This window comes from Acipenser ruthenus, chromosome 23 (genome assembly GCF_902713425.1).
Source record: "Acipenser ruthenus chromosome 23, fAciRut3.2 maternal haplotype, whole genome shotgun sequence".
NCBI lineage: Eukaryota > Metazoa > Chordata > Actinopteri > Acipenseriformes > Acipenseridae > Acipenser > Acipenser ruthenus.
In genome coordinates this window covers 29,175,853-29,198,490 of record NC_081211.1, presented here as the reverse complement: position 1 = coordinate 29,198,490, position 22,638 = coordinate 29,175,853, and the positions used below count along the sequence as shown (strand labels likewise).

Here is a 22,638-nt window from a genome sequence, read left to right as displayed (position 1 = left end):
CCTCTGGCACGGTCAAATCAGTCAGAGTGCAAAATAAGTGCAGCATATCAAGCTGAGCTGTGCCCTTTGTTCAGATGCCTTCCTATGAAAACGGAATGTCGGGGGGGGCGGGTTTTAATGTGTAACTAATCCCTATAATGAGAACCTGCTGCTAGAAGGGAGGCGCTGAGAGAATACAGTAGCAGCAGCGCTCCTGAAGCGCCCCTTGTGTCCACGTTTGGAATGATCAATACCCTGTCACTGTATCGCGAGGGTCAAATGAAACGCTCAAGGAGGCTGCACAACCTTGTAGTTATAGTGGGGCTGGGGGAGGTGTGGAGCGGGAGGCACTGTAAGTACATAGAGCTGAGGGGTTGGGAGACACGGGGGAAGAGGGAAGTGGACCATCCCAATTGTGCTGCAGGTGGATTGCGTTTGTTTAGTTTATTTATTTTTTTTATCCAGGTAGGCTGAATGAATCATACAACGACCCTGATTGTGATGCTTGCTGCGTCTAGGATTCAAGCCCTTTGATATTTAAACCCTCATTTAAAACCAGAAAACATGACCTTTCGGAAAACGGGGGCCTGCCGGGAGATAGTGCCACAGGCTTCCTCCGAGACGCGCATAACCTTTGCAGAGACGAGAGAAACGGCGTTCTGAAACCTTTTTTCACTCGCTGAGGTGTCAGCTTAGGGGAAAACTGCAGGTTACTAACAGAGAGCGTCTCTGATGAGTACACAGCAATTCAGGCATTTGACAGAACTGACAGTGCTGTTAATTTGCCAACACTGGTAGTTGTTTAAACAATATGGTCTGACTGGGCAGAGATCTCAGACCAGGCCACTCAAAGTGTCTAAAGACCCATTCTGTATTATCTCAGCACCCCATGATGTTTGAAGAGCACTGTGCTGTTCAGGCATGGCTGGATCTTTCAGCTCAGTGCTGGTGCTCCTAGCTAAACCAAGTTCTCAACATGTCCTCCCTCACCATGTGCTGTGGCTTGCTGGTACCTTCTACTTAAAAGAACAAGAAAAAGCCTTGCATGTTTGTGTGGGTGCAGAGTGGAGATTTCACCAAGCAGTACTGGAGCTAAACAGTCCTGCAGCCCTGGAGCACCTGGATCCCACGGCATGGAATTGAAGAGTTCAGATCAACACTCCTGCAGGTTAGAAACAGCTCTGTCGTGTCTTCTGTTTTTTCAGGTACAGTGTAGAGCAGGAATGAGACTGAGCTTACTATGCTAGTGCAGACCTGCACAGTGTGTGGGAATAAAATGTAATGTTTTCTGGAACACTGTGAACAATTCAATTATCTGTCTAGAGGGTATATGTTTAGAGGGTACTTCACAGTCTTACAAATGCAACAATATTTCAAGAGGGAGTGACAGAAAGCCATATAATTACAACAGCCAAATCAAGGACAATCAAGTATTCCTCTTGAAAAATAGTGTGCTTCTGTTCATCCAGCAGGTACAGTGCAGATTTGTGTATTTCTTTTGTTTTTGAAGGAGTTCTGAATCATGTTTTAATTTGTGGAAGAAAATTTTTGAAAGGTTTTGTTAATATAGCTGCCATGAAATGTGGGAAACGTTCCGTGTGCAGACTGATTGATTTGAGAGCTGATTTATTTGAGAACTGATTTATTTGAGAACTGATTTATTTGAGAACTGATTTATTTGAGAACTGATTTATTTGAGAGCTGTTTCATTTGAGAACTGATTTATTTGAGAGCTGATTTATTTTGATAGCTGATTTATTTGAGAACTGATTTATTTTGATAGCTGATTTATTTGAGAGCTGATTTATTTGAGAGCTGATTTATTTTGATAGCTGATTTATTTGAGAACTGATTTATTTTGATAGCTGATTTATTTGAGAGCTGTTTCATTTGAGAACTGATTTATTTGAGAGCTGATTTATTTTGATAGCTGATTTATTTGAGAACTGATTTATTTTGATAGCTGATTTATTTGAGAGCTGATTTATGCTGTTCTAACCATTATATTCTCTCTGCACTTTTGGGTTCAGACCACATCGGTGCAATCTCCTATCAGTGGAGTGGAAGGGGTCTTAGAATCCTCTCGTCTTGACCTGCCGATCTCAGCGCCCGGGCGCTGTGTAATTGGATTGCATGATGGTTTAGAGCCCACTTCATTTTCAGTCTCTGAAGGTGTCCAGTTTGGATAATGACATTCCACTTTGCAGGGCTAAGAACGACCCAAGGGGTTCCTAATAACCCCGCTCACATCATTGTGCAGCCATCAACCTTGAGCTGCCCTCACCTCTGCTCCGGGGTGCACTGAAACCGCGCATCAGAACAAGATCTCCCCCGTCCTTGAGACGACAGCTGCCGTGCACAGCTGAGGGAAGGGAATCGGAAGTTTAATTACCCTTAACGACCTCACCTGATTGCTGCTCCTAGCAGATTCATTACAAGGGGCTCTGTGCTGTGCTGAAGTGGCAGGCTTGGCTACTAGCAAGGAAGCTGCCTGGTCTTTGAATCACAGCGTTGAAGCAGCGGCCCTGGTGTGAGGGCACCCCGACACTGCTAAAGCATGTCTGTCTCTGATGGACTGGGCGGCTGTGGAGGCAGGGCAGCCTTGTGTTTACAAATGAGGGACTGGACAGTATTGTCTTAATGGTATACTAGGAGGGACTTGGAGGCCGTGGGAATTCAGAGTTCAAGCCGAGAGACAGGGACGGCGTGTGACCTACTTGTTAGAGAAACACTGTGTGGAGCGCTCAAGTTTTTTTTTTTTTTTTTTACTCAAAATTGTTGGGGAATGTGGAAAACAGCATTAGGATTCTGAAAGACTGCTCAGAATTGCTCATTTAAAGGTCTGGTTTATTTATTTCTTGTTTGGTAACTTGCATTTGACATAAAGTAAAAAAAAAAGATAGGATTTTGAGTTCAAATCAAATACATCCTTCTGCCCATGCTGCTTCTACCTAAACGATCTGTAAACCCCTTTCAGGTCCAGCCCAGCACTGCAGCCCATGCTGCTTCTACCTAAACGATCTGTAAACCCCTTTCAGGTCCAGCCCAGCACTGCAGCCCATGCTGCTTCTACCTAAACGATCTGTAAACCCCTTTCAGGTCCAGCCCAGCACTGCAGCCCATGCTGCTTCTACCTAAACGATCTGTAAACCCCTTTCAGGTCCAGCCCAGCACTGCAGCCCATGCTGCTTCTACCTAAACGATCTGTAAACCCCTTTCAGGTCCAGCCCAGCACTGCAGCCCATGCTGCTTCTACCTAAACGATCTGTAAACCCCTTTCAGGTCCAGCCCAGCACTGCAGCCCATGCTGCTTCTACCTAAACGATCTGTAAACCCCTTTCAGGTCCAGCCCAGCACTGCAGCCCACGCTGCTTCTACCTAAACGATCTGTAAACCCCTTTCAGGTCCAGCCCAGCACTGCAGCCCATGCTGCTTCTACCTAAACGATCTAATAGTCAGATTGTAGAACTAAACAGAAGACGTCTTCTGAACTCCAAGTGTCCCTGCAAAAGATTTCAGGTCTAAGGTTTCAAAACAAACCCCAGAATAGGTGCAGAATATTTTGCTTACATCACAGCCCTGATCCCCTGCCAGATCCAGGTCACGTGACAGGACTGTGCAGCGTCACGTGACAGGGCATTCTTTACATATCCTGTCCCGAAAATATGTGGCCTCCTCTTCGCAGTTTATACAGCAGATCAAATATTTCCTCGGGGATGTCTTCAGAGGCAGCACGAGATCAGTGCAGCAGAACTATGACCATATTTAGACTCGCTGGTACAGGCATGCAGCTTTTCCATGGGCCCTTCTCAGAGAACATAGCTGTGGGGAAAAAAAGACATCCCTTCCTGTTTCCACTGCAGATGTGGCTGTTTGAAGCTCCGCTTTTCAGCTCTGCTTCGCTTCCTGCGTATGCCAGCGGGGGCGCCAGTCTCCCCTCATATAGGAGGGCTGCAGATCTCCTTCAGTCTGTATTGAGGTGGTCTGCTGTCCCGTCTCTTCTCCAGGAGCTGATCTGTGGGAGAGGCTGTCTGTTGGTTAAAACACAATATTGCCTTGCTGTGCACCATATGCAGCTGTTTTAATGAACAAGCCTGGTTAAATCCTATGGAAACTCTGATAGGGGTTGAAAAATAAACACAGTGCCTAGATTCTGGTCTGGCTAGATGAATCACTCCTGATTAATCATGTAGGCTATTTCTTACATGAATGTATCAGGGGTTGTGTATTTCAATGCATAACCCTGAGCACTGCATAGCTGCTGTTCTTTGAAGTACACCGAATAGTTCTTGATAGTAAGTATGTATGCATTCTCCCCCTGTCTCACTTAACTAATGATGATCATTTTATAATATTACAGAGGAGACCATCAGGGCAGTAGCTTGTGTCATGACCTGATGGGTAGTAAGGTGCTTTTTGCTCTCTTTTATTTGGGAGAAGCAGCTCCACTGATACAGATCTCTTTAGCGCTTGTACCAGTCCAGTCCTGTAGCTGAATGCACTCCCCTCACATGTGGCTGGTTCCTATACCCCATTACAGTGTACTGGACTCGCCGTTTATACCTGTGGCAATTATACGTGGGCCAAGTAACACCTACTGGCACATGCATGTGTAATTAAAGTAAGCCGGTGCCAATGTGGTACGAGATGGGGGACCACTCTCCCAGTTACAGTCTGGTCCTGTATGACTCTGTTGCATTGATACACCCAGTCCCTCTCTATCAGTTTGCTGCAGGGATTTAAACTGGCTTCTCTGCTGCCCTGCCAGTGACCCAATGAAGTGCTGCACTGGCAGTGACATGTGTTCACCCCGTGTGTGACAGATGGGAGAGTGGAGGCTCTAATCCTATTCCTCGGATCTGCGTTACAGGTGTTTTTTTTTGTTCCGAGTCTGGGCTGGAACCCCCTGGAGTGACACGCAGGCTGCCGTGTACTGTAGTGAATTCTGTGCCGATATTGTGCAATCCAAGCTGTGCTGTATTATAGGCATTGCCAAAGCTATCATTTCAAACAGCTATCTGAACCCATCACACCGCATTCCCAGATGCGGAAGGCTGTGCTCTTTTTGGATAATTGGGATTCTGGCATGCTGCTGTACTGCTGGTGTTTCCCTCTGTTCCAGGAAAGAACATGCTGCCCACTCTGAGAAATGCACTGAACTGAACCCCCTCAGGGCACAAGCTATTTCTTGATTAAAGCTGTTGGCATTGGACCAGGGTTAGCTAAAGGTTTTATTAGCTCACTGCATGGCTGTGTCTCCACAGATAATGCAGGAGCGTTTTTTTTTTATTTCTTTTATATAAATTCTGGCCTGCAGTTGCACTAACTCGTGTATCACTACACCCCTAGTGGTTAGAGCGGAGACTGGGGCAGTGGCACCTGACAGCACAGAAGAAGAAGAAGAAGAAGAGGAAGAAGAAGAAGAAGCTGAAGAAGCTTGAGTGAGTCGTGGTGTTAACTCCTGATTTCCTAGTAAAACTGTCCCTTTATGTTTGCGCTGCCTGTGATTAACACACAGTGCCCTCCCTGTCCCAGTGTTTGAGTTTCCATGACTACTTGCTGTTTCTCTGACGACAGTCACACATGCTACCGAGTCAGCTGAATTACAGTGTTTGCATTTCATATTTAGATTTAGTTTAATGTGAATCAATAGAGGCAACACAGGTGCTATTGTATCGAAAAAATAAAAAAATAAAAACGTGAACTCTGACATGAAAGAAGCAATTTCCATTCATCACGAGCCTTTTCACAAGCAACCCAAAGGCGTTGAACAATAGACTGGGAACGGACCTGAGCCAAAGCAAGCACCCACGACAGAGGGGTTCTGCAGTGATTTGAATGCATGTCATCAGAATCAGTGTCCTGAGGTTTTTTATTGACTGGGAGTTACAAAGGTTCGGGGTTCAACAGCCCGCAGCCCTGCCCTGCCATTTACATGAACAACCCAAACAGCTTTGTACCGTCTAAACCATAGGAGAGTTTCAAAAGAAGTCATCCGTATTCCTCATTCGATTTACCCTTCAGTAAGTAGCTGTCATCTCTCCCAGGATGTGTCAGTTTGGGAGAATCGTCCGGGTGACTTCGGTGTGAGAGGGCGCAGTAACTTTTGGCCCTATTCCCAGACTCTTGTTCTTATCATTTTACAGTTTGTGCTGCACCTCACTTTGCTCCTGGTTCCTTCTTATTGTAATGTGCAGCGATGCTGGTCTCTGCTTTTGTTCCTTTCCAGCGTGTAATTAATCAGCTGGTGCCTGGCGTTTAAAAAAGAGAAAACGAAAAGAGTTTGGGCTAGAGTGCAGGGACGTGGCTCAGCTTTCTACCAGAGAGTGTGTGTCTGTGTGGGTGTGCGTGTGTGTGTTCATGTATGTTCATGTATGCGTGTCCGTGTGTGTGTGGACATGCCTTGAGCATGGGGGGGTCTGTCTTCCAGACCAGGATGTTTGTGAGTGTTGAAGTTACATACAGTATTGCTATATTGCTTGGCTGTGATGTGCTGTACTGTGCTTCCCTGTCATGTATGGTTTATTTCACTTTAAACTACAACTATATAGCTTTAACATGCTTTACAGTGCTTTATAAAGCTTTTACGATGTGCTTACTATGCCCCCCTGAAGTGCATTCACCATACTTGGCTAATTTAGTATTCACTAAGAAGCTACTACAGTAGTTGTGGTGGAGCACAGTCAATTAAGCAGCCATCTCTTCAGGTCCTTATTAACAATAATCCTAATAATAAACTGTGTGTTACATGATCCGTTCCTGTGTCTTCCTATCGAGTTTGCAGATCTCGACCTTGCCTGAATCTATCAGAGCCCGTTCCTGAGCTGCACTCCCTGTGTGGATGCTCGGTTGTAGGTCCTTGTCGCGCTTGCATCCAGAACCTGCTCTGTCCTTGACCCGCTCTTAATACCTCACTCTGAGACCCACACCAAGTTTGCCCTGTAATCCGTTGTTCATTATCTAGGATTAGATTCCGGTTTGCACTGACCTGTTGTCTTAGCTTTTCCTGGGGCCAGTTAGTTCACCGCGCTTCGTGTTGATGAAAATGCCAGTTCGAATGGCTAAAATGCTGGCTTCAGGCTCCTTACCCTAATTACAGGCTTAACTGTCGGCCACACGGGACTGGTGAAGTGCGGGCAGCATGTAGATGCCAGCCTTGCCACATGGTTTTACTGAAGCTCTATTGACCGTTTCACTAGCTACAGTACTATACTACAGTAGCTGTTGCTCAATCCTTTGTGCATGCCGTTGCAAGTTATTGATGTAACTATCTTATAGCGCTCTGAAATCGAGAGGCACAAACGGAATGAACGGAAAGGGATCTGATACAGAACAACAACAAATTCAATTGTCATCTCACTGTCAGTCAGGTGTAGGGTCACTGTGGTCTGCCAGGACCGCACTGTGCTTTAACATGACAGTGTCAGGAAGGTGTTTTGTCCTGGGATAAATCAGGGAAACTCTGGATTATCAGGGACGCCGTGCCTTACAGTGGATTTTGGAGACAGTCCCTCGTGGCCTGGCATTAATGTTTACTCGCTCAGGTTTACACTAACCCAGTTACCTTTGGCTGCAGATCAGTGTGTTTATTGCCAGCCTCTCCCTTTCAGGGCTGCAGCAGCACCCATCTGTATCTGGCATCGCAGGTGTGGAGCTATTGAGAAGCCTCATTGGTCACAAGCAGCTTGTGTAAGAGTGAGTCACAAGACTGAGGATAATGGCTAAATCTAACATATCTTAGATCGCAGTCGCCTCCAGCAGAGCAGGGCTCCTAGATAGGAGCCTGTTACCTGGCAGGCGTTTCTGAGTGGGCTGGAAGCTTATTCAATCTGAAACTCGAGCTGAATCTGCTGGCTGTAGGTTTCAGCTTTGTGATTCTCTGTTCTGTGAGATCTCAGCTTTGTGATTCTCCGTCCTGTAAAATCTCAGCCTTCCGATTCTCAGCCCTGTAAGATCTCAGCTTTGTGATTCTCAGTCCTGTAAAATCCCAGCTTTCTGTATTGAAGTAACCAGGTCCTCTTATACTTTGCTCTATTAAATGCCTGTGAATTCTGATGGTCCATGTTTGGTCCTATACACAAGGGTCTTGAATGTTTTGCTCCTGTGCTGGTTTCAGAGAGAGTGGTTCAAAGTAAAGGGCACTGGAATAGCATTACGACACGCACATATCCTACAGCGTGACTGATTCCTAGGAGACAACAATAAGCTGTCCGGAAGCAGCCAAGCCTTATTCTGTGACTGAGTGGGACGCCACTGTGGACCTCTGGCAGACATCTGTGTAGCACATAGCAATGGATGCCGTGGGATATCATTATGAGGGTATTTTTAGCACTCCTCCTGACACTGAGCCCTGCGCTGTAGAGGCAGGAAGGATGGAGTTGGAAGAACAGAAATGGAAAGCATGTTGAGCTGCGTTTACCTTTCCTTTTTTTATTTGATTATTCTATTTGCTTACAAATGCTGTACTGATGCCCTGGGGGCACTTGCAGGACAGAAAGCCCTTTCCTAATGGATTGCTGATACATCTTTAATGCCTGGCTGATTGGAAACAGGAGCTTCTAAATCTGCACCAGCCAGGCAGGTCTTAGAAACACAGACGGCTGGATTTGTCGCTGCTGAGTGGTCTGAAAGCCGCCCCGTTTTCAGGGGTATTAAGTTTTCATTTCAGACAATGTAATTACCTTGTTTAAATAACGTGTGTACAAGGGTTACTGTCAAGCCAGGCTGGGATGAAAGCTGCTGCAGAGATAGCATTTAACTGTACGGGGTGTAGGGAGAAAGCACAGGTGAAAAGGAAACTGGTGCAGAATTAAGCACTTGCTGTGCACCAGCACAGTCCGAATGCATCAGCCAGGATTGTGTTAATGATGATAGGAGCTGTCTCTTCAGAGACACTCCCCTTGCACTGATAGAATGCATCAGCCAGGATTGTGTTAATGATGATAGGGGCTGTCTCTTCAGAGACACTCCCCTTGCACTGATAGAATGCATCAGCCAGGATTGTGTTAATGGTGATAGGGGCTGTCTCTTCAGAGACACTCCCCTTGCACTGATAGAATACATCAGCCAGGATTGTGTTAATGATGATAGGGGCTGTCTCTTCAGAGACACTCCCTTTGCACTGATAGACTGCATCAGCCAGGATTGTGTTAATGGTGATAGGGGCTGTCTCTTCAGAGACACTCCCCTTGCACTGATAGAATACATCAGCCAGGATTGTGTTAATGATGATAGGGGCTGTCTCTTCAGAGACACTCCCCTTGCACTGATAGAATGCATCAGCCAGGATTGTGTTAATGATGATAGGGGCTGTCTCTTCAGAGACACTCCCCTTGCACTGATAGAATACATCAGCCAGGATTGTGTTAATGATGATAGGGGCTGTCTCTTCAGAGACACTCCCCTTGCACTGATAGAATGCATCAGCCAGGATTGTGTTAATGATGATAGGGGCTGTCTCTTCAGAGACACTCCCCTTGCACTGGTATGTGGCTGGGCTAATTTACATTCTCAGAAGCCACGCCAGGGGCAGTTTTATTTGAATATAGCACTACATGGCCTAGATAACATTGATCTTGCAAGGAAGTTACAGTAAGTCACAAGTTTATTATAATAATAACCACACGCGCTGACTTTCACAGTTATTTACTGTACTTCAAGAGGTCATTACCACAAGCTTGTCCTAAAATGCACTGCAAACCCAGAGCTTCTCCTTTATCGTTTCTGCTGACTTTGAGGTACAATTGAGATGAGTGATTGAGGGAAGCAGTGTTGTCTAGTCATTATAGCTGAGGAACTGGGCAAAAGTCTTAAAAGCTGAGGACTTGCTCAAGGCAGAGGGTGGCCTTCTTGGTAGAGTCATAGAATGGAAGGGAGGCAGGCAGACAGGCAGGCAGTCAGACAGACAGGCAGACAGGCAGGCAGGCAGACAGGCAGGCAGGCAGAGAGGCAGGCAGGCAGGCAGTGAGGCAGGCAGGCAGGCAGGCAGGCAGAGAGGTAGGCAGAGAGGCAGGCAGGCAGGCTGGCAGGCAGAGAGGCAGGTAAGCAGTATGTTTCCCTTGTCCAATCAGTCCTGTCTTGTAATAAGAAATGTTACTTCTCAGGTGGGTAATCTAGCAGAGGAAATCATATCAATACCTTAATGGGAAAAAGAAAAGAAAATAAAAGAATTGTTGTTTCTTATTGATTAACTCGGCAAACCGTAAAGAATACAATAGAGAGACAAAGATGGTCTGGAAATAAAACCCAGCTGGAAGAATGCATTGGAATTGATTTTGCTCAGTCCCATTTTCTTAATGCCGTGAGCCAGGAGTAGTGCAGAGAGGGAGGGAGGGGAGACGGGGGGAGAGCTGGGATGAGTCACCGAGGCACATGAGCGCGGATGTGAGAGGAGTGTTAATGCCTGCTCCTTTGGGACCTGGCCTGTTTGGAAAGTGCACCCCTGCTTCCCTCAGCCTGCCTAGGGTGTGTCTCTGTCAGGATTGAAACAGAAGTCAGCACTGATACAGGCTCAGGGGGGAAGGGGGGAGCTTTTAAAGGGAATTAAAAGCACAGTTGCACTGATTGATTAACCTTCTCCACCTGAAATAAAAAAAAAAACACACTCCAACAATAACTTTCCTTTTAAATACAGCATACCTTAACCTTCACCCTGACCCTAACCTAACCCTGACCCTAACCCTGACCCTAACTCTATCCCTTTAACACATTATACAGGGTTAGAAGCAGTCCTGTTCTGAGTATTATTTGTATGCTGAAGCATGACCAAACTGTAAGAACACAAGAAAGAACACAGCGTACTCCAGGCTCTGAATAATTCAATATAAAAAACAGTGTGCTCAGCAAGCAGCTGACCTAGTACTGTATGGTTCTGAGTGACGATGATACCTCAGAACAGCACAGGAGCGTGCAGCAGCTCCAAACAATGCTGTCTCATGCACTGTGTTTTTTTTTTTTATTATCTCAACCTGATATCTGCATAATCCACTCAGTTAGTTTAGTACATTTTCTTATGAACATAGGAACTCCTGACAGAACTGGTAGGGTGTAAGGCACAGCCATGGCGGTGTGACCCTGACTCGACATTGCATTGATGCATCAGCCAGTCTAATAGCCTCTAATTCCTGCAGGGAGCCTGGTGGTGGAGCTCTTGTGAGACATCAGTAATCTTCAGTGTTTGATACGGACCCACCTGATCCCGTGTGTGTGTGTCGTGCGAGGGACAGTCCGTGCTCTGCTGCGTTTGATTCACACGCTTGTGTTGTTGTGTTTGCTGCGCTGCACTGACCCGTCCTCGCTGTGTGTTTCCTGCAGTTCGGAGAGAAGGAAGCCTGCACTGACCGCCTGGACGCTGATTTCCCTGAGATCGACTTCTTCCGCCTGGACTCCAGCGATTTCGATTCTGCCAACTGCCTCAGCGAGCTGCAATGGTGCCACGACCAATCAGCAGCCTCCTCTGCCTCGAGCCAGTTCAGCGTGGGCGACTCAGAGCTCTTTGAGGTGTGCACAGTTACAGTAGGGGGGAACCAGGGCAGGGCAGCAGATTGGGGTTTCTCTGTAATCTCACTCTCTCCCCTATAGAAATAATGAGGCTTTTAATCAGGAGTGGCATGTCTCACTCTCTCACTGTCTTACTCTCTGTGTCTCACTTTCACACTCACTCACATATAATATCACAGTATCACTCTCCCACTGACTTACTCTCACTCCCTCTATCACTCCCTCAGTCTCACTCTCTCGCTCAGTCATTGTCTCATTCTCGCTTATTCTCAGTCTCACTCTCTCTCACTGTCTCACTCTCCCCCCCTCAGACAGAAGAGGAGAATGCTGCGCTGCTGGCTGCCCTCACAGACAGTCTGGATGGGATGGTAGTGGACGAGGTGGGGGGGCTGTCTGTGTTCCCCTCGCTTGGGGAGGTTGCTGAGGGGCAGGAGAAGGAGGAGGAGGAGGAGGAGGACCCCAACTTAGAAGAAAGTCACCCATTCCCAGCCCCCCCCAGCCCAGAGACTGAAGACCTGTCTCTAGTAAGAACCCTTCCTTCCTGTTTATGGTGGATTTGGATGGGCCTCTGACTACCCCTCAGCATGGGTATGATAGGCAACAAAGGTCTGAATTTTTCTAATTTTGGGCTTTTCGATTCTCATAGCTACTGCTCTAACAGACCCCTTCTTTCAGGCATGTTACTGCTGGAGACCCCTGGAGCTGGAGAGCCTCTCCTGGCAGCGCCCCCTCCTTCTCATGACTGTCTCTCACTCTCTCACACTCTCAGAGCCTCTCCTGGGTGCACCCCCTCCTTCTCATGACTGTCTCTCACTCTCTCACACTCTCAGAGCCTCTCCTGGGTGTGCCCCCTCCTTCTCATGACTGTCTCTCACTCTCTCACACTCTCAGAGCCTCTCCTGGGTGCGCCCCCTCCTTCTCATGACTGTCTCTCACTCTCTCACACTCTCAGAGCCTCTCCTGACAGCACCCCCTCCTTCTCATGACTGTCTCTCACTCTCTCACACTCTCAGAGCCTCTCCTGGGTGCGCCCCCTCCTTCTCATGACTGTCTTTCACTCTCCTGTGTATCCTCTAAGGTCCCCTATTCCTACCTCTGGAGCTGTGACCGACAGAGAGAACAGCTGTACCCTTTTCACTTGAAGCCCTCTCTCTTCTTTCATTTGAGTAAATAAGCTTATGTTGCCCCATTTATACTTGCCTGCTGCAAGCAAGTCAGCAGTGGGGATGCAGTCATGTATCATAAATCATCCGTTCCCTTTGGATGAGATTGTGTGGATCAAAATGAGACTCTCAACAAGTAAAGAGAACAGCAGCTCCATCAAATTACCCTTTTCAACCTCACTCTGTGTTTTGTAAATTGTGGCTTGTTGGCGATGCATGGACACAGAAGCGGTCCAGATTTCATTATAATCACACGGGGTTTGAGTGATGTGTTTTGCATTGAAACTCAACGCTGTGCAGCTTTTGATCTGGCGAGTGTAAAGGGGGTGGTATATTCGGCATGTGGATGCTTCTGTCCTTTTCTTTCACCTTTGCTGTATATAAGATGTTTAAGTGATGTGTTTAAAAGATGAGTATTGATTGTGGAATTACGAAACAGGCTTAGGTTGGAAATGGGTTTTGTTCACTTAAGGAAGGTGTTTTCTTTTAAAAGCATGCCTTTTGAGTTCAGTAAACCCCTCTCCGTTGCGGCCAGTGCCTTTAATTGTGTAATTAAGGGTTCGGAATTGGGAATCAGGAGCACGGCAATGAATTCCAGGTTGATCTGTAGCCTTGGCAGTGTGAAACGTGTCTTGAATGCCAATGTGTTTGCCTTTCTAAGACATCTCCTCCAGTAACAGGACCGTGCGGTGCAGAATACAGACAAGCAGGGACACAAGCGACTTCTTCAGGGTAGAGGTCCCGATGGCCAGCACAAATAGTTCAAGGACTTTATTTCCATGGGATGCTAATGTCAGTCCCTGACTTCATTGAAATGAACAGCAGCCTAATCAAGAATGGCAAGGAGCCATGACGTGCGTGCCGTTGAAAGTGACCCAAGCTGCAAATGTGACTGGTTATCAGGCTGGTTTAGAAAGTCCTGCCACATCTTATCAGCAGATGGGTTCGTTTACTGGAGTACTTAATTGCGCTAGAGTGTATGAGCTACAGAATATTACAGTGAAGCTACTATGCAGACTACGCATTCTCTCATGAAAAACCACCATGACCACCAAAACCACTTCTGGAATTTCTAGCTGGAATTAGAGACTGATTAATAAAGGATAACTTTTTTAAACAATATATATATATATATATATATATATATAAATGCCTAAATGTATATGTGAAGATGTATTAGGGGGCAGTAAGAATGTGTGAGTCATCACCGAAATGGCTCTGAGAAAGCTCTTACACAAGTTTATCCACTGTATTTTTTTTTTTTTTTCTGGGTTGTGTAATCCTGTGAAATTGTCTACTTTTAAGTGGCGTAGAGCTCCACCTTGTGTTCTTTGCCTGTAACTGCACCTCAATTCAAAGTGATTGACCTGTACAATAGAGAACAAGGGGAGTATTCATAAGGGGAGGCAGGAAACTGCAGTCTTTATGAAAGAAACTTCTCGTAGTGCCAAACTGTTTTTCATTGAATGTAGTAACCCTCTCCCCGCTTCCCTGATTACCCAGCGGATGGATACTAATAAAAACAAAATCATTCATGATATTGCCAAGTTGGCACAAATGGGAACTGTGTGTCGCCCCCTCTGTTGTCGTCCTGGTCAGTGGGGGGCGCTCTATTCACGTCACAAAGTCACGTACGCTCCCGCCTTCCATCTGACTGTTTTGTAGAAACGAGAATGAGCCAGACCATGCTATAGAAAATAATCTCACCTGTGCCCTGCTTCGTCCAGCTCAATGCAAGTGTCTATAAGCAACTTCCTCTGGTCCTTTTCCAGCAATAGAAACCGCTAGAATTGAACTGTACAATTGTTCACAGCAAGGACTCAATGCAGCTCTGGAAGTGGGGCTTCATTTTAGGAGGTTGATGTCCAGGTTTTGCAGCTTGGGTCAAGGGCGGAGGGGCAGAGCGGTGGGGGTTGTGGTTTCGGGGGTATAGGGGATTGTAGTGGTTTTAAGCAGTGATATTTGTCAGTGTCTGTTATGTGTGAATTACAGTTGTTCCCAAACTTCTCCCCACAGCTCAAGAAGCTCCTACTCTCCCCCGCCAACGTGCCTGTCAGTTATGAAACGCACAAACAAGGCAGCATCCATCGTCATAGCAACGGGATCCACAAGTCTAAATCCCAGCGGCCTTCAGTCAAGGTAAGAGCCTCTCTTCCCTCCTTTAAGACTGAAGATGCTGGAGCAACGTGTCAATAAATGTTAGAGTTTTCTAAACAACATGGTTGGAAATGGGCAGGTATTTCTGAATGGTCTTTTTGTTTTTAATGCAAACCTTCTAGTTTTAGAGCAAATACTTGCAAACTAAAAATTAAATCAAAACTTTTTGTCAATTTTTTGGCACTTCTCTTTTATATGGTAAAGAAAAAACTGTAAAAAACATGTGCTTTTACATTAGAATTCCGATGAGTGAGATGATCCTATGTTAAGAGGCTTCTTTTCTCTAAATACGGTAATGAATAAATCAACAAAAGGTTTAACAGAGAGGTCATGTCTGCCCCCTGCTGTCCCCACAGTGTCTGAGCGGCTTGGACAGAAAGCCCAGAGGATTCCTCCCCCCCAGTCGCAAGTGCTCAGAGCTGCATCGGCACCTGACCTGCGCCCCTGAGACCGAGGACAGTGAGGAGGAGAGCGGCTCCGAGGAGGACTCCTCCAGTGAGGCCGAGGCCCCCGCTCCGCCCGCCCCCCCACAGTACTCCTCGCCAGAGGAGCTGCGCTCGGTGGTGGATCTCATCAGGTACATGCACACCTACTGCCTTCCCGTCCGCAAGCACCCTGGCTCGGACAGGAGGGAGCGCGAGTGCCCAGGCTCCGTGCGGAGAGCCAGGCTGGACTGCCCCTTGCCGAGTGTCAAGGCAGCCCCTCAGACAGACAGCTGCGAGCGCACGCGGGGCATGTTTGTGCGCAAGAGAGAGTTGAAGGGGCATTCGCTACTCAGGGAGCTCTTAGAGTCAGCCTCCTGCTACGACGTGAGCAAGCCTTACAGGATCCGCAGCCCTCCCTACATCGCCTCCTGCTCTCCCAAAGGGACTCTGCCCTGGCCCCCTGTGACGAAGGAACAGGACTGCAAGGTCAAACCGGAACCAGTGAATGTTGTTCCGAGAGCCACGGAGACGGAGACGACTCCAGATTGTACCCAGGGGCCTGCAGCGTCAGAGCCGGGAAGGAAAGTAGAAGGGGCCTCCTTTTCTGTGAGGCGCTCCAGGAGACTGGCCTCATGCCCCGGGCGCTTCGCCAAGAAGCCCAGGGGGGGAGGAGCATGGAGGGTGAAGGCGGAGCCAATGCCTGGCCTGGGGGAGGGAAAAGAGGTGGGGTCTACAAAGCCCTGCCCAGCAGAAAGACCCAGCCAAAGCACCTGCTTCAAGAAGGAATTGGAAAAGTCAGCAGTGATCAACTCATCGGCAGCTCAAAATGGTACGGCTGATATTTTAAAACTTATTATAAATGAGGAGGCTTATGCTTTCCTCAGGCCAGGGGTCTATTTTGTTCTGACTAATTCATTCTATTAATTGTGGTTAATTTCTGCCTGATGTTTCTTACAGACAAACGTGCCTGCCTGACCCTTCCTCTGGCTCCCAAGCCCCAAGGGTAGGTGTCTGCTTACATCACAGATTTATAAATCAGTCAACTGCAAAATAGGTATCTTACCAAGAGGCTGTAACTCACTGCTTCCCATTGAGAGAAAGCAAACTCCATACCGTAAGCAATCTGCATATTATCATGTCGTATATGTGAAAACGTTTTGCCACACTCTTTCGGCATACCGCCCATAGCGCTGTTGTCAGTGGTATATTGGTATTAGATACTGGTATAAGAACTTTGGCATGGCTTGTGAAATGTGTGACATTCATGTTCTCCTCTCTGTCTTGTGCAGTGATAACAAGCCCTTTGAACAGACACTGAGAGTGGAGCTGTGTGGAACAGCAGGTAAGCAGACAGGGCAGTCTCTTCACAGTGAGCTGCACAGGGAGCCCCTCTTTATACACTAATGCCATGTACAGGTCCCAATACGAGACGTGTCGCGATACATGTGAGGGTCCTGATAGGCTACCTGTCTGATGCGTGATAAGATCACTGATCATTTGATGACGCACCTTTTTGTTGAAAGTCACTAATTAACTAAAACATGACCAACTCGTGTCGATGTTTGTTTGTTTGTGTGTGCGCAGGGCTCACACCTCCCACCACACCTCCACACAAACCACTTGAGGAGGACCTCTTCAAGCCGGAGGTCAAAGGGGAGTCCCCCCCGAAAGGATCCTGCCTGCCTGCGGGGGGAGGGGGGAGACCAGCCTCACGGAAGACGCTGGAACAGACAGAGCTGTACGCGCAACTGCGTAAAGAGGGCAAGGCGGGCGAAGAAGTGGCGAGCCAGGGGGGCAGGAGAACCGTCCAGCGCACCTTCGGGGACCACGACTACTGCCTGCAGAGCGTGCCGGGGGAGCGCCGCAAGAAGCCGTCGCCCCCTGTCTGCCAGGAGGAGGAAGAGCACGCGGTCAGCGCCAGGCTGAGGCGACACTTCGGCCCACCACGCGACGAGCGGCTCTTCTCCAAGGTGCCGGAGTACCTGCGGTGGCCAGACAGCGAGGGGGAGGGCTCCCCGCGGTCCCGATCCGGGTCACCCCTGGCCTTAGCCCCCCGTAACTCCGGGGAGTCCCCAGAGCGCTCGTCACGCCCCCCCACTCCAGGGCGACCCGCCTCCTGCACCCCGTGCTGTCGTTCCAGATCTCCAAGCGGGCGTCAGAGCTTCAGGTAGCAGACGCTGCTTATTTCTGTCGTCCCACCTCTTCTTCCCATTCATTGAGGTTGCAGCGATTAGTGCCGTTCTTTATGTGTGTGAACTGTGAAACCTATTTATCAAGACATTTCTGCTATTAGTGGATATGCATTGGGAAGGTTTGAATATTTTATTCTGTTAGGCATGTACAGGCAGCATTGTTTTACCTGCTAGCAAAGCACTTAACCACTTCTTTTTAAAGCTGTTCTTTTTGTCAGCCTAATTTCCCAAGAAAACCAAAAGCTTCCCTTTCTCTGTCTCTCCACAGCTGTGAGAATTCGGAGACGTGTCACAAGGAGAAACAAAGAAATAAAAGCAGTGTAAGTGGGAGTAAAGTTGGAAATTAAAATGCTTGTGTAGAATACCTCTTTTAATTGTTTCTACTGCATGTACTGTGTGTGTGGGTGCGTGTGTGTGTGTGCGTGGGTGTGTGTATGCGTGTTTGTGTGTGTGTGTCTGCGTGTGTGCATGTGTGTGGGTGTGTGTGTGTGTGGGTGTGTCTGTGTGTGTCTGTGTGTGTGTGCCTGTGTGTGTGTGTGCGTGTCTGTATGTGTGTGTGTGTGTGTGCGTGTCTGTGTGTGTGTGGGTGTGTGGGTGTGTGTGTGTGTATACAGCCTATTCTGTTATTGAAATCTATGTGCATCTCAAGGACTTGTGCAGTTTTAATAAACACATTCTTCATTGTGTTTCTTTGCGCAGGATGATTGTCGCGTGTTGTGCATTCACCACCTCCCGAACAGAGTCACCCAGCCAATGCTTCGGCGACGCTTTGAGTCATTCGGAGAGCTGGAGGACTGCAGAATCGTCATGAAGAACAAGTACGTAGTGGATCCTTATTTTAATTGTGTTACGTTTCCATAGCCCCAAACACAAAGTGGAGGTGACAGTTCCCAGCCTTGGTGCTTCTGTAAAAGAACAGATTGATCTGTACTGTATCGATGCACTTCAAATGGGTTTGTGTTGCGGGGATTGTAAACTGTTTTGCTCTCTCCTCAGTGAAAGGTGTGGCCTCATTACCTACAAGCAGACTGGCTCCACCCCCCCAGACTGGACGAATGAGCAGGCGCCTCGGAAGAGACGAGAGCCCGCCCCCCAGATTACCATTGGAGGTCTGCGGAGGTTCTGCAGGAAGCCCTACATCGACCTGGGTGAGGCATAGGGCACTGACTCTCATTACTGCAACATGATGCTTACAGTGAGCCCCTGCTGCACTGAAACAGGGGCCGGCTGCTACCTGACAAATAGTTCACAATTACACTGAATCTTTGCTCTGTTTAGTTTCTTAACCACAATTAGCTGTTAAGTCTTCACTCGTTACAGAACCACAGAACCATCAAAGTGTCAACCAATTTTAGACTATGCATTTTATACCTTTTAGAAAAAAACATTTGTGGAAAGGGCTTTTACAGCAGGGATGGGAATACAAATCCTAATGCGTAGCAGTGTCACCCATTCCAGGTTTTACTAGGAGCTTGATTAGCCCCAGTGTCTAGGTAACAAGCTGAGCTGTGTCTTATTAAACTCATAGTAAAACCAGGAATGGCTCACACTGCTGTGCAGTCTTTTTTCCATCGCTGCGCAGTGTATTTTGAAACCACTTCTAGCGTTAACCCTTAGCTTTCTGGTATCCAGCATGTTCTGCAATGTAAACGAATCTGTTTCCTCAGACGATGGTGGCCTGGGCCCAGTGAAGAGCAAGTATGATGCCGTGGACTTCGACACCCTGCTGAAAGAGGCGCAGAAGAGCCTGCATCGCTGACAAGCCTTAACTCTACAGGGACATGCCTCCGTACCTCAACCAGGGCAACTCCTTATGTTTACCTTTTTAACATTGGAAGAGGAAGAAGAAGAAGAAAAATACCTTGTCTCTTTTTAAAAAAAAAAAAAAAAGTTTACATTGAACAGAAACTGCTTCCTGTGTGTGTGTGTGTGTTCACAACATGAACACCCCCCCCCCACCCCACAAGAAAGGGGCAGGGCTGTGTAGCAATAGTGTTTCCCCCGTTGGTCGTTGTGATGTGCGTGTGCGTGTGTGTCTATTTTAGTATCCACTGGGGGGGAAGGGGTGTGAGATTCGCAGCTGAATTCTCCAATTAGTCATCTAGCAACTGCTTTAACATAGCCTGAATCGTTGGATGTAAACTGTGTGCATTCGTACAAAACAAACAAACAAACAAAACGGAATGGTTTACACTCATACAAAATCAACTTGTTTTGTAAATGTTAGTGCTTCCTCTGTGTCATCTATGCACTTTGAATGAGGTGATGATCTTTCTGCCCCCCCCCCCCCCCCCCCTTCCTTCAGCGTCTGCTGGTTTCTGTGGAGGAAGCAGGATTGAGGTATGGGAGCAAGAGTGAATTTAATTGGCTAATGCTGCCTGGAACTGCAGAGAACTTCCTGTGCACACTGTACTGCTCCACTGTAAGTGCCACCATGCTGTGAATGTTCCACACCCTGCTAGAGAGCTCTCCTGACAGAGGAGGCCTGCTGTATGACAGGAGGCTCCTGGGTTTCTGTTGAGATCCCCGAAAGAAGGAAGCATGTTTCAGTGTCTTGCCTGTGTGGCGGTGCTTTGCCTCTTGGATGTGACAGAAATAAACTTCTTTCTAAAGAGCCGAGCAGATTTTTGCATTCAGAGGCTTTGACGGAGAATCCAGCATCCTCGTGCAGCTGAGTAATCAGAGGGGGGTTCTTCTACCTCATGTGACATTTCTTTTCTCTCTCCCTTTCAAAGGCGGGGGGGACAATCTGAGCCATCCTCGAAAGCACTTGTGGCTCTATATATACCATTGTTCCATGTTTCTCTTTTTAGCCTTCTGTAAGGAGAGATCTGTATCTGCGTCTGGTCCCTGTCTGGTCCCTGTCTCGTCTCTGTGGTGTAATTGTCGTGGGAAGCAAGCCCTAAGGCTTGCGATTGAGACGTCTGGATAACCAGTCTCTTTCTGTCTCTGTGTCTGGTTCTTGCCCCTGCCCTAGCCGGGGGTGGGGTGGGGTGGGGTAGGGGGTGGATGTGGATAGTATTTTTTTTTCCTATCCACCTCCCCTCCTCTCCCCACTTCAGATTTTGCTTCTCTTTCTACACAGTAAAATGTTTACATCACTTGATTCTCCTTCTAATTTATTAGAACGCAAACTAAGTACAACAGAAAAAAACAGCCTTATTCAGTATTCAACCAATGCTCTGAAAGGACCAGCCTGTCTGGGCTTTTCCTGGCATTGAGCTGTGATTCTCTTAGTGTTGTACATACTGTACCTGCGTTAACCTTACTGATCGCGTGCGGTCCTGAATGAGTTTCTGTACTTAGTATGTGTACTACTAAATCATGAGAGAATGTGCTGGTTTACATCATTAATCTTGTTATATTGGCTTCTCTATGGTGTGTGTGTGTGTGTGTGTGTGTGTGTGTGTGTATATATATATATATATATATATATATATATATATATATATATATATATATATATATAGTACCATGCCTAGACTTGAAGTGTGCTGTTGTGTGCTGTACTGCTCAATGTGGATGTGTCAGTAGAAAACGGACGATAATGGTGGTGGGTAGTAGTCCTGTTTTTTCTACAAATAAATATATATATATATGCATAAGTTAAAAGAAGTTAAGTGTACGGGTTGTAAAGGAAGGGAATCTCTTTTTTTATTTCTTTTTATTCACAAGCTCACGAGAAAACACTTGCATACTAATTAAGCCAACTTGGAATTTACAAAAAAATCAAATGCAGTTCTGTATTCCCCTACCTACTCAAGATACCTACCAGTGGCGCTGCTGTGAAACGTTTTTGCCCGTCACTTGGCTTGCCTTACAGGTGAGCTCTGAATAGAAGTTTACCTGTAAAATAGCACCCCCTAGCTGTCATTCAGTCACAGAATCCACTCGGTCACTGCTACTCCAGAATAGTTGGATATGAACAATATTCAGGTCAGTCTGGGGATGAATAGCCAGTGCAGGGCTTTGTTGCTATTAGGGTTTGACATCTCTTTACTGTGTGCATATTATTCATAGCCAACAAGGCTCTCTGTAAACTCACAGTCAAGTTCCTAGACTATATGAATCACAGCTGTGAGCAAATCCCGTTGGCTTTCATATCTACTGTACACTAATGTGGTGGTCTGGGCACATCTGAAACCCCAATAACTCCTCTTGTCTTTGAATTGCAAGGTCTCCCTTTAAAATACTGCACCCTTCCTATTGAAAACAGCCATATGTAGATAGCTATAGTTCCATATAGTGTGGATGATGAGGTCATTTCAAGCTGTGATGCTGAGCATTGCTTGAAGCACCTGCTGTACCTGCACAGGGCACGCTGCTCACTGGACTGGACTCCTGCTTGAAGTGAGGAGGGGCAGCTGTTGCACGTGCTTGTGTTTAGTATAGATTTCCAATGCAACAATGTCAGATTGAACAATTCAGTACCTGTGATGGTTTAGCCACGTCCCATATGTGCAGGTTCTGGGGTTCTGAGGTGCAGCCCATTCCTGTCCCATTTGAACTGTATCGCTAAGCACCCTTCAGAGTACCAGCGTGCATTGCAGAGTGTACCGTTGTGTTGGGTCGACTGTATCACAGAAAAGGTATGGGATTTTCAGCAGAAATGTGTGAAAAACTAAAAGATAGCGTTTTTATTTTTAACTTTCTTTTTTGATTTTTTACATCTAATCATGACTGTCAAATCGGGCACTTAATTTTTCTTTTGTAATTTTTTTGGTTTTGTTTTTTAGTATTGTTTGGTAGTAAGATTTTATATTTTTTACATATGTCTGCTTAATTTTTTTCTTTTTTTGTATTATTATTATTATTATTATTATTATTATTATTATTATTATTATTATTATTTATGTGACTTTTAGCTTGAATCTTATTCCTTACCCAATAATCGTGTGATTTAATACGCGTTGAGAGTGTGAGAACAAAATGCATTTCAGTGTTTTTGAATTGTTCAAATCCTCTAGTTTCGTAGATAATTTTACCAAAATAGTTGAAATTATGTGATATTATAAATTCTATTTTAATTCATGTAAATACTTTTGAAAGAAAAGCTTCCTTTTAAACTAAAGAAAAATATCTCTGGAGAGGTTGTTTACATTATTAAACTGTAGAGATGTCGCTCATATACGGTCAAAAATAAATATATCTGTTGATTTGCCTCCAAATAATAAAAACTCTAATGAAAACAAAACCGTGTGTCTGTCGTGTTAAAGCAAAAAA

The 22,638-nt window shown here is 46.5% G+C and overlaps 1 protein-coding gene across 1 annotated transcript in view; it reads left to right on the top strand.

Annotated features, from left to right (window-relative positions):
* The window catches only part of LOC117413364 (peroxisome proliferator-activated receptor gamma coactivator 1-beta-like), a 34,048-nt gene extending 13,164 nt beyond the window's left edge, over positions 1-20,884 (top strand). Inside the window, exons 2-12 of the mRNA XM_058997186.1 lie at positions 11,293-11,478; positions 11,790-12,002; positions 14,658-14,780; positions 15,155-16,052; positions 16,181-16,226; positions 16,513-16,565; positions 16,808-17,390; positions 17,684-17,735; positions 18,115-18,233; positions 18,412-18,563; positions 19,083-20,884. Coding sequence (XP_058853169.1) covers positions 11,293-11,478; positions 11,790-12,002; positions 14,658-14,780; positions 15,155-16,052; positions 16,181-16,226; positions 16,513-16,565; positions 16,808-17,390; positions 17,684-17,735; positions 18,115-18,233; positions 18,412-18,563; positions 19,083-19,174 — 2,517 coding nt within the window. The 3' untranslated portion in view covers positions 19,175-20,884. The remainder of the gene's footprint in view (positions 1-11,292; positions 11,479-11,789; positions 12,003-14,657; positions 14,781-15,154; positions 16,053-16,180; positions 16,227-16,512; positions 16,566-16,807; positions 17,391-17,683; positions 17,736-18,114; positions 18,234-18,411; positions 18,564-19,082) is intronic.
* Positions 20,885-22,638: the final 1,754 nt, after the last annotated feature.